Source organism: Nilaparvata lugens, chromosome 8, assembly GCF_014356525.2.
Source record: "Nilaparvata lugens isolate BPH chromosome 8, ASM1435652v1, whole genome shotgun sequence".
Taxonomy (NCBI): Eukaryota; Metazoa; Arthropoda; class Insecta; order Hemiptera; family Delphacidae; genus Nilaparvata; species Nilaparvata lugens.
In genome coordinates, this window is record NC_052511.1 from 50,345,193 (window position 1) to 50,358,218 (window position 13,026).

General features: G+C 31.3%; 1 protein-coding gene across 2 annotated transcripts; it reads left to right on the top strand.

Annotated features, from left to right (window-relative positions):
• Positions 1-637: 637 nt before the first annotated feature.
• Positions 638-12,730, top strand: LOC111044775. 2 transcript variants are annotated; one of them, XM_022329996.2, is made up of 3 exons: positions 638-829; positions 5,360-5,478; positions 12,065-12,730. In XM_022329996.2, exons 1-3 carry the CDS (start codon positions 766-768, stop codon positions 12,494-12,496), a joined length of 615 nt encoding a protein of 204 aa, XP_022185688.2. In that variant the 5' UTR covers positions 638-765; the 3' UTR covers positions 12,497-12,730. The 2 variants fall into 2 exon arrangements, with proteins under 2 accessions (XP_022185688.2, XP_039290956.1); XM_039435022.1 differs by lacking the exon at positions 638-829 and adding an exon at positions 2,158-2,547.
• The last annotated feature ends 296 nt before the right edge of the window (positions 12,731-13,026 follow it).

Sequence of the window (13,026 nt, forward strand, 5' to 3'; positions counted from 1 at the left end):
TTGAGCAAGTACATACTCATACAAATAGGAGTTGCTATCCTAATCTGATACATAATACATTCTTGATTAACAGAAAAAATTATCAAAACACGAACATTACAAAAAATCCTGCTACAATAATGAATAACAGTATTCAAAATTAACATTAAAAAATTACAAAAAATACACAAATAGCTCGGGAAAGAATTCGATAGAAATTTAGAAATATAGCAATAACAAAATTAACCGACAATGTAATGTTAGATTAGGAATTTTATAGCTACATCAATCAATCAAAATTACATCTATCAATGTGTGAGAATTCTAAGGTATACATTTATTACCAACATAAATATACGAAATTAAATATGTGAGAAACTATCATTACAGCATTATATTATATGTAATCAACATTACAGCATGGTACTGTAATGCATATATTGAACCCCAATTTGCTAAATCCATAGCCTTGCATCAGATTTTGTTAGAATTGTTAATTGAAAATTTCCCTCATAAATCATTAAGCATTGCTGACATTTATGTGAGCTAACGGTACTGCGATAAAAGTTAGATAGAAACAAAGAAATTCTTGAACAAGATTTTAATAAAATTCGACATTAAAAATGTGAAGAAACTCAGCCATCTGTCATATTCCATAAGAATGTCAGCATAAAAGTGATTAACATACATTTTCAAGATAATTTAAACGCTGGTTTTGGCTTAAATACTGGCAGAGATCTTTATTATAACATATTTAGCAGAATAATAGATAGATTTTTATTCAAGATGAGATTTATTTGTAGCAGTTTGTATCCTGTACTATATTTGATGACTCTTATTATATATTCAGGTAAGTTCATAATTTAACGTTGAAAAGTTTTGTTGAATTTGAAAAGAGGTTATTTCCTGCTCATTATTAAAGAATGTGATATATTAATAGTTTTAAGGTTTGTGTTAAAAATATTCTAATTGACTGCTCTCTAAATGGTTATGAGGATTCGTGATGATGATTTTGTATTTTCTTGACTCTTCTTGATACTTGTTTAAAAATGTTTCTCATATTTTATAAATTTGCCGATCTTTGTCTTTTTTTTGTATTATTACGAAGATGACTATTGACGTTTATTGCTATATTTTGGAACTTTTTATTGAATTGTTGAATATGTCTTCCATTTGTTGAAGTGTTCTGACAATAAAATGAATCTTGAATGTTGATGTAGGCCTATATTATGTTAATGAGCTCAAATTCAATTTCTATTGATTCTACAATATTATTTGAACATGAATGTGATTCAAATTTTTTAAGTAAATGAATTACTTTACAACTCTTGCATTATTTAATAAAATAATCACTATTATTTCATAATTATTCTCAACTAAGTTTAAAATATTTCCACAAAATACTGAAAAGATCCGCGTTTACACCAAAGTTGACAACTGAGTTTTTAATAAATTGCGGCAATTTCTTGAAAATCACTGCAGAATGATCATAGATTCTGTTGATTTCCTACTTCTATATAATGAACTTAGCGATCACTAGAGAGAATTTAACCTTCCGGTAGTCGCGCCCTACTCAATCACACGAGGAGTCGCGTGTTGTATTTTGTACAACATCCAATTTTCAAAGTGTTATGTATTCTGTTTACTGTCAAAACATTTTAATTAATTGTATAATTACTTTTTCCATCTTCTTGGATTATTTTACGCCTATGAACATTTGGATGATTACCATTTCATAGCCCAATAAGGTACATCAAGCAAAGCCATCAGTTCGGTGTTATTGTCCCCGTATCTTTCCCTATCTTATCCACAGTGCGACTTATGCACTGTCGCGACTAAATGGCACCTAAATACTGAACCATTGCTCGGTTGATACTGCAACTCAGTGGAGTGATGGGGGAAAGTTTTGGAATGCATAGGTGACTCATTCACTGACACCACCCCATTCAATAGTTTTGTGCAGCAAAAAACTTACACTGTTGTACTTTTTACAACAACGCGACTGCCGGAAGGTTAGAAAAATCGTATTATTTCACATTTTCCAAGGCATTGAATATAATGTTCATCACTATAGTGAGGTCCACGTTACAATGGCAGTGGAGAAAGATAGGAGAACAACGTTGCCGATCCTCTGTCTTTTCAATGCCTTTTATAGACTGATACAGGTTTATCGATGTGCATAGCCTTGCATCAGATTTTGTTAGAATTGTTAATTGAAAATTTCCCTCATAAATCATTAAGCATTGCTGACATTTATGTGAGCTAACGGTACTGCGATAAAAGTTAGATAGAAACAAAGAAATTCTTGAACAAGATTTTAATAAAATTCGACATTAAAAATGTGAAGAAACTCAGCCATCTGTCATATTCCATAAGAATGTCAGCATAAAAGTGATTAACATACATTTTCAAGATAATTTAAACGCTGGTTTTGGTTTAAATACTGGCAGAGATCTTATTATTATAACATATTTAACAGAATAATAGATAGATTTTTATTCAAGATGAGATTTATTTGTAGCAGTTTGTATCCTGTACTATATTTGATGACTCTTATTATATATTCAGGTAAGTTCATAATTTAACGTTGAAAAGTTTTGTTGAATTTGAAAAGAGGTTATTTCCTGCTCATTATTAAAGAATGTGATATTAATAGTTTTAAGGTTTGTGTTAAAAATATTCTAATTGACTGCTCTCTAAATGGTTATGAGGATTCGTGATGATGATTTTGTATTTTCTTGACTCTTCTTGATACTTGTTTAAAAATGTTTCTCATATTTTATAAAATTTGCCGATCTTTGTCTTTTTTTTGTATTATTACGAAGATGACTATTGACGTTTATTGCTATATTTTGGAACTTTTTATTGAATTGTTGAATATGTCTTCCATTTGTTGAAGTGTTCTGACAATAAAATGAATGTTGATGTAGGCCTATATTATGTTAATGAGCTCAAATTCAATTTCTATTGATTCTACAATATTATTTGAACATGAATGTGATTCAAATTTTTTAAGTAAATGAATTACTTTACAACTCTTGCATTATTTAATAAAATAATCACTATTATTTCATAATTATTCTCAACTAAGTTTAAAATATTTCCACAAAATACTGAAAAGATCCGCGTTTACACCAAAGTTGACAACTGAGTTTTTAATAAATTGCGGCAATTTCTTGAAAATCACAGCAGAATGATCATAGATTCTGTTGATTTCCTACTTCTATATAATGAACTTAGCGATCACTAGAGAGAATTTAACCTTCCGGTAGTCGCGCCCTACTCAATCACACGAGGAGTCGCGTGTTGTATTTTGTACAACATCCAATTTTCAAAGTGTTATGTATTCTGTTTACTGTCAAAACATTTTAATTAATTGTATAATTACTTTTTCCATCTTCTTGGATTATTTTACGCCTATGAACATTTGGATGATTACCATTTCATAGCCCAATAAGGTACATCAAGCAAAGCCATCAGTTCGGTGTTATTGTCCCCGTATCTTTCCCTATCTTATCCACAGTGCGACTTATGCACTGTCGCGACTAAATGGCACCTAAATACTGAACCATTGCTCGGTTGATACTGCAACTCAGTGGAGTGATGGGGGGGAAAGTTTTGGAATGCATAGGTGACTCATTCACTGACACCACCCCATTCAATAGTTTTGTGCAGCAAAAAACTTACACTGTTGTACTTTTTACAACAACGCGACTGCCGGAAGGTTAGAAAAATCGTATTATTTCACATTTTCCAAGGCATTGAATATAATGTTCATCACTATAGTGAGGTCCACGTTACAATGGCAGTGGAGAAAGATAGGAGAACAACGTTGCCGATCCTCTGTCTTTTCAATGCCTTTTATAGACTGATACAGGTTTATCGATGTGATATTAACTGTTTATTCTCGTTTAATCAATCATATTTTATTAAGCAAGAAATTATATTTTTCATAATGAATTTCAAGATTAAATATTTTGTGTATTAATTCTACATTGCTTAAAGGCGATCTGGCAACAGAGCAAAGCGAGAAAGAGATAGCGCTATCCGCTTTGTTAAATGATAGGCAAGGATAGCAATACCATTGCTAATCAAATACTGCCATTATAACGTGGACCTAACTATAGGAGAGAATGTTTTTAAATAATTGACCGAACGAAGTGAGGTCTAAGATTCAAGTTGACGGTTTGGCATTTCTCTTAATGTTTAAATGTTTATATGTTGCGCATTTACGACGAAGCGCGGTAATAGATTTTCATGAAATTTGACAGGTATGTTCCTTTTTAAATTGCGCGTCGAAGTATATACAAGGTTTTTGGAAATTTTTCATTTCAAGGATAATATAAAAGGAAAAAGGAGCCTCCTTCATACGCCAATATTAGAGTAAAAATCAGACTATAGAATAAAATTATTCATCATAAATCAGCTGACAAGTGATTACACAGATGTGTGGAGAAGCCAGTCTATTAACTGTATTTGTCCTGTGTTATCGGATGGGCACGTTAAACTGTCGGCCCATTGACGGCTTAAATTATATATTCAGGCGGTGGGACCTTCCCGCAAGGGACTCCCCACCAACAAATGCCATACGAATTTACTTACCGGTAACAGTATTTGTATAAGGTCTATAGTTTCAATCAAAGACCTTGAAGAGGTATTCATCTTTAAGCTGGGTTTACACTAGAGTTATTAACAAAATAATGTTAATAACTTAATCCTTATAGATTCTATTAGATTGAACGCAAGTTGACAAACACACAATCATGTTCATCATGTGTATGATAAGTTATGTTCAATCTAATAAAATAATCTATAAGGATTGAGCTATAAACATTTTGTTAATAAATTTGGTCTAATCGCAGCTTTAAGGTCTTTGGTTTCAATATTTTGTTTTGCAGTCATGGTATTATTATGCGTGTCCATCAGTATCAATATTCTCACATTCGAAAAAACTAATTTAATAGGTGATTAAAAATAATCAAATCAACTAAATAATGCTGAATAAATTATGATATTTTTGATTGAAAAAATTAATTTTCATTAGATGGAAATATTATCACGGAACTGGATGAATATTATATAAATTCTGGAATAGAAATATATTCTATTCATTGTTTAAATTAACATAAATATTAATGAATTATGGAATACAAATTCAAACGTGTACTGATTTTGTTAACATTTAAAACAGTTGACATCAGATACTACTTGTGGATGAGAATACTGCGTGAGGTCTACTGTTCACAGAACTACTAGTAATATTATTTCACATTTACCAAGGCAATGAATATAATTTTTATCACTATCTTATTGAAGCAAGTGGATATTTTTTATGTTTCTACTATTGAATCACAACTTACAAAAATCAATGTTATTTCAGAAGCGGTTCCAGTTGCTCGAACTTCGGATGAAGGCGTCGAGGACCATGGAACATATTCTACCACTGAGGAAAATGAATGGAGAGACGACGAATCTCATACTAAAGATGTTGATACACAGGTAATACAATAATAAATTGTACGGTATTAATAAATGAAATAATTATTATTTCAACTTATTCCATCGTATTGTATCGGTGGAGCTGAGTGAGTGATACACCCTAATTGACAGTGTCTTAGGGTAGTAGACACACACCGGTTAGTCAAGACAAGACTTGTCACGATTAGTCACAATATTTCACATAGTTCCTTTTGAAGCAACACACACCGATTAGTCATTGCAATTAGACATTCATGTCTTCATAAGCAACTATGTGAAATCTTGTGACTAAACGTGTCTTGTCTTGACTAACTGGTGTGTGCCTACCCTTATTCAAGACAAGACTAGTCACGATTAGTCACAATACTTCACATAGTTGCTTATGAAGCAACACACACCGATTAGTCATTGCAATTAGACATGTCTTCATAAGCAACTATGTGAAGTATTGTGACTAAACGTGTCTTGTCTTGTCTTGACTAACTGATGTGTGCCTAGCCTTGGCTGGTTTGCCTTATGACTGTTCAAAGCATTAAAAGAACTGTTATTCCAAATTATTATTCCAAACAGCTTTTGATTTTGGTGAAAATTTAATTTACTCTCATTTTTTATCCTCAGATAACATTCCACATTTATCTATATTGTACTCTACTCTTCCATTTTCATTCACTCTTCACAAGTAAATATAGCGCTACATTCTTTGAAAAAATCATGGTTTCTATTATAAATTCTTTTAAAAATCCCAAATAAAACGTGTAGGTCTGCTTCATTTTCCAAGCTATCCTCTGTATTGAAAATCATGAAACTCATGGGACATGTTTCCAAAATATTCCAAATATTCGTGACTAGTCTAAAGGTGCGTACAGATATACGCGCCGCGAACATGAGCAATTCACTTTTAATCAGCTGATTATATCTGTATTTTTACAGGAACGGTAAGATACAGATATAAAAAGCTTGACATCAGTTGATTAAAAGTGAATTGCTCATGTTCGCGGCGCGTAAATCTGTACGGAACGCACCTCAAGAAGGACGTAATGTTGTATCTCAATAATAACAGCACAATCAATAATATTATAAAACTAAAAATATTACAAAAGTACATAAAATTTAAGAAACGTCAAGTTGAAAAATGACAGCAAATGCTTAGGTACATTATTAGAATTTTTCAATTTTTGCTGGCTGAAATTTTAAATTTTCCTTTTATTGTCACTGCTGCCTGGCTAAGCGATAAAAATGTATCATTACTACAGTAGTGTGAAACAATTTTTCCCTTTTCCTTTTATATTTCATTCCTTTCTAATAAATTTTAGTTATTTTCCCTTTTTTATTTATTCTCTAGCAAAATCTGATAAATGTATATTTCTTATTTTATTTTCGAACTTTGTATTTGTTTTCTCTTATCTTATACTTTTGAATTGGCATATTTATTTTAAGTTTATTTAACCTTTGTAACTGGGCAACCACCGAAAAACCTTTGGGTTTGGCAGGACCCTCAATTGTTTGAATTGCGAATACTTTTTTTTTAAACATCTTTATTGCCCATAAAAACAAATACAAAATAAAAAACTTACAAAAGGAATATTCTAGATTATAATATTATGCTATTTTACAAATAAATTAAAATTACATGGCACCACCCAGCAAGGGCAAAACCCTGACCGCTGAGTGAGAGTATCAGCTGTTTAGACAATATAAAAATTTATTTACTAATAATCAAAGCTACAAAAATCGAAGTTAACAATAAATTACTAATAATTATAATATTTCACTGATGTCGAAGAAAAATTTCTGTATCACCCACTTATTTATCTGTTCCATCCTCTGTCTACCCCTATTAGAAAGATATTCTGACAATGCATTTGGCATGATATTTATTATTTTTGAGCTAAGATACCCCAATTGTCTTCGCACTATTGTCAAATCTGAATAGTTGATATTATAAATGTTATGAGATGTAACTCTCAGGTTATACATAGGAACGTTATTATTCACTGTAAATTCATCCTTCCTCATCCATGCATAATAGAGAAGTTTCTTTATATAAATTTGACGTACTGTCATCACTTTAAATTCGGCAAATGTTTCACTACTAGAAAAAGCCCTTGGCTTATTAAGAATTGCTTTTATTATCATTTTTTGAAATGTAAAAATTTTATTCATGAAAACATCATACGCTCCTCCCCATACCACTAACCCATATTGCAGCACCGATTGAACATAGGCAAAGTAAAGGACCCTAAGTAATTTAATGTCTAATATTTTACGGACTTTATAAAAGATATTTTTTTATTTTGATAATATTATTTTCTCCACAATAAGCTTATGCAACAAAGTCATTGATGAACTCAATTTTCATATTCGTGGTACCTACTTCGTCACTACCCTCGCTCATCAATAACAAAATAGAATAAACGATATTCCAAATTCAAATAAATTCAAATTCTTTTATTCCTCATCCAAAAAACAATACAACAAATATAAATAAATTCTGTCACCCACACTATCAGAAAAATGTTTAAAATACAATAATGTTACTTACAAAGCATAATAACATAAAAACTTTCTATTCTACCATTAATGTTTATTATTCTTCTAATAGTGCAAGCTGACAGGCCGTACTTAAAGGAATTAATCCCTGCATGGACCTAAGGTCTGTGAGCAAGGATGAGCCCCCATCAGTCAGCCTGACGAGAATGAAATTTTATTATTAAATTACATATAAATTCATTAATTTATATTGGAAAAGGATGTTGACGTATCCTAAGATATTGAGAGGAGGACAGGGAAAACTCGAAATGAGAAACAAAGCACAAACCCCGACGATGTTGGATTTCAATTAGAAAAAAAATTGGATTCTTGTTGAATGAAAAAGACTAAGATATTGTCAAAAAACCACAGATTTATTGATACTTAGAAAGACCGGTTTCGGTTATTACATCATTGTCAATCTCTGGTTTATCAGGTTTATCTGGTCAGACTGGTTTATCAGAGATTGACAATGGTGTAATAACCGAAACCGGTCTTTCTAAGTATCAATAAATCTGTGGTTTTTTTGACAATTTCTTAGTCTTTTTCATTCAATATGAATAATTACCACAATATCAACTTCTCAACTACACAAAAAGTAAAAGGTATTGGATTCATTTTTCTCTCTTGAATGTACTTCGGCCCTTCTTCTAGCTATTCAAAAACCAAAGAATTCATTAGTTATCAGATTTAATAAATAGAAAAAAAAACTAGACATCACAGAAAATTAGTTTGAAATGTAGATTTGAAGACTATTTTGATTGATTGATCATTGATTGGCTGTGTATAGCCTGCTACCAACAAGGTATACGCAAATAGTCTATCTATTACATATATTCATTGGAAATTTATTCAGTTAAAATGATAACAGTAGCCTACCGTACAGTACATTCATCTATTCAAATAATATTTCAAGTCTATTCAGTTCAAACTAGAACCCTAGAACATTACAGTTCAGGTATATTCAAATGATCACCTATTGAAATTTAAAGTCGACCTTCTAAAATGTCTGACTGACAAAGCCTACTAACGTGCTGGAGTATTAGGAGGATACTTAATATCGAGATCCATGTTTCATTCATTTATTTATACATTGATAGATACAATATAATTCTCAACTATGAATGGTTGGGAAAGGAACAACAGGCTTAAAGCCCAAAACTGTTCCTTTCCCAAATTTAGATAGAAATTGTCCAAAAATAGGTTATGTTTATCTCTTTTCTGTTTAGGGCAACTTTTTATAGAAATAGAAATAAAAATAAAAATCTTAATACCCTTTATGAATTATTTAATCACAACATGTTTCGGACATTAATGCCATTTTCAAGTGATATGAAGTAAAAGTAACCCCATTTTTGATAGAATCATGCGAATTTAGATCCACAATATTTATTTATAGTTTTAGTTCATAAAATCATATGAATACACTAACATATGATCAAAATAAGAATCTTCCAGCAGTATTTATTTATTTACTTCATATCACTTGAAAATGGCATCAATGTTGAAACATGTTGTGATTAATAATCCATAAAGGGTACTGAGATTTTTATTTTTCTTTCTATTTCTATAGGTTATGTTTACTTGAGGGAATTAGTCGATTTTAGTAGGCTGTATTTATATTTGTATTCATTTGACGACGTTCAACTGCTGTGTGCTTGTGTTATAGTAAGCGAACTGTGTTGAATGAATTAAATATAGGCTATATCTATCTTTGAAATTATAAGTTCAATTATCTTGTTGCGGACACCTTAAATCGTCGGTCCCTGATGCCTGAAAACTGTCGTCAGGTCATGTGAGAGACCCTGAAATATTAATCTGGTTCAACCTGAAAATTCTGACACCAGATCCTAGCCAGCCATGTCACACCATAGTATTACTATAGTGAGGTCCACGTTATAATGGCAGTGGAGAAAGATATGAAAACAACGTTGCCGATCCTCACTGTCTTGTCAATGCCTTCTATATATGATAGATGATACATGTTTATTGATGTAATATTAACGGTTCATTCTTATTTAAAATAATCCATTATATTTTATAAGGCAAGAAAATTATATTTTTCAATAATTTCATAATGAATTTTCATAAATAAAAATGATATATTTTGTTACGGTAATTAATTATCAATTCTACATTGGTAAAAGACGATCTGGCAACAGAGCAAAGGGAGATAGAGATAGAGCTATGGGCTTTGTTGGATGAAAAACAAGGATAGCAATACCATTTCTAATCAAACACTGCCATTATAACGTGGACCTCTCTATAGTATTATTTATAGTAGTAGCCTAGTTCTGAATCCAAAAGGCTCTTCTGGTTGCACATAGAATAAATAAAATAGAATATTGCCTCAATGTTATCTTATTTTATTGCAAAAATTATATGGATATTTTCAGTGTTTCCTATCTTATTCCTGACTTCTGATTGTTTATTGTTTCAATTCAAATCAAATTTTATTGTTCACATCGGAGTATACACATCAAATAATTAAAGGCTACATTGGAAAACAGCAAAATACAAAATCAAAATATTCCAGAAAAATGTATTACATTGTAATATTACTGTGTAATACTATTCAACAAAAATGAACTAACAGTTGTTAGATCTCATGTCCAAATTAGATCTCATGATGAGCCAGAATTCACTACAGTAATTATTAATCTACAATAAAACTTGAATAATCAATTGCTTTTGAACAACACTGCAACAATAATTAATAACTGCACTTGCTTACTTTTCTATTATTGAGAGAATATACCATCATGTATGATAAAAAATAATAATGTGAACAATTACTGCTCACAAAGTGCTTCATGAAGCCCTTGTCCGTGAACAGGAGTTGAGGTTTAATCGGGATATAAGAGGAGAAAAAAGACTACATACACTCACACACACACCCGCGCGCACACACATTCAATCACCATCATCAAATAGTTTTATTGATTGATTGAAGCATTTCCTCTCTTTAAATATACTTATGATTTTTTAGTTCAAACTGCGAAATTCTAATTTAGATTCTAATCCGGTGGCTTCTGTTTGTTTTTATATATAGAACTAAGCAACTGCAAGATTCTATTCTAATCCAGCTAAATTATTGCTTTATTCTATTTATTCATTTGTATTTACAGACAGAAATTTCAAACTGAGCCAGATTCTATTCCAATATCCAGCCACGTTTATTGTTTCATTTTATTTATTTATTTGTATTTACATTCAGAACTATCAAACTGCATGATTCTATTCGAATCCAGCTACTTATAATTATTGTTTATTTTATTTATTTATTTGTATTTACAGACAGAACAATCAAACTGCAAGATTATATTCTAATCCAGCTACTTTTATTGTTTCATTTTATTTGTATTTACATTCAGAACTATCAAACTGCAAGATTATATTAGATTCCAGCTACTTTTATTGTATTATTCTATTTATTTATTTGTATTTGAAGACAGAACTATCAAACTGCAAGATTATATTGGAATTCATCTACTTTTATTGTATTATTCTATTTATTTATTTGTATTTTCAGACAGAACTATCAAACTGCAAGATTCTATTCGAATCCAGCTACTTAGGCCTATATTTTTTTATTTTATTTATTTATTTGTATTTACAGACAGAACAATCAAACTGCGAGATTATATTCTAATCCAGCTACTTTAATTGTTTTATTTTATTTATTCATTTGTTTTTACAGACAGAACAATCAAACTGCAAGATTATATTCTAATCCAGCTACTTATATTGTTTTATTTTATTTATTTGTTTCTACAGACAGAACTTCAAAACTGCACCAAATTCTATTCCAATCCAGCTACATTATTGTTTTTTTTATTTGTATTTAAAGACAGAAATACCAAACTGCAAGATTATATTCTATTCCAGCTACTTTTATTGTTCTATTTTATTTATTGTATTTTCAGAAAGAACTACCAAACTGCAAGATTATATTCTAAGCCAGCTACTGTAATAATACGGTAATTGTTTTATTCTATTTATTCGTTTGTTTTTACAGACAGATTCTATTCTAATCCAACTATTATTATAGTTTCCTTCAATTTTTTTGTGTTAACAGACAGAACTTTCAAACTGCAAAGAAGACCTGGAGTCCTATAAGCGTGCGCTAGAATTGGAGGCTTCCAAACCAAAAAATTCAGCCCCACAGAATCTTTTCCTCATGTTTATAGGAAAAATCGAACAAAACTTCCTTCATCTGAGTCTTCCGCCTGATCATAAACCAGAGCCCAATGGAATGAAATTTGGCAGTAATTCCGGCAGAGGTTATGTCGCTAAGTACCATCATTGCGGGGATAAAGGAGGGTGTGAAGAGGGGAGGAAGGATGATGGAGAGGAGGATGAGAGACATGAATGGATAGATGAAGAGCATTTGTTAGAAGAACTGGAGAAAGAGATGAAGCTACTGCTGGAAGGTTTGAAAGATATGGATAAGGGTGGGGAAATAGAGAATATAGAAGTGGAGAAAATGCTTAAGGAGGAGGAGGATTAAGCTTCCAAAATGTCGCATAATTTACTTATAATACACAAATTTGAATCACCAAGTCACATTGTATTTCACTATATAATTATTTCACATGATAATGTCTCACCATTATAATAATAGGTAGGCTACTATTATCATCATCCTTATTCCACTATAATATTATCTCACAATTATTCACTAATAATAATGTTAACCTAATATGTAGAGCTGAATAAAAAACTTAAATCGATTTTATCCTTTTCCACTTGTTCTTATTATTCTTCCGACTTTTCAAATGATTATAATTATACATCTCTACTAGCCGTCAGGCTCGCTTCGCTCGCCATATCCGTCTAGCCAGGGGGCTCCGCCCCCTGGACCCCCGACTGGATCGTCCAAGAATGAGATCAGCAGGCTCGCTTCGCTCGCCTGCATTTTTCATTTGAGCATTTTTATCATATGTTAGAACAATCTAGTCGGGGGTCCAGACTAAACGTCTGGCTAAACGGATATGGCGAGCGAAGCGAGCCTGACGGCTAGTAATATAATATTCCCAG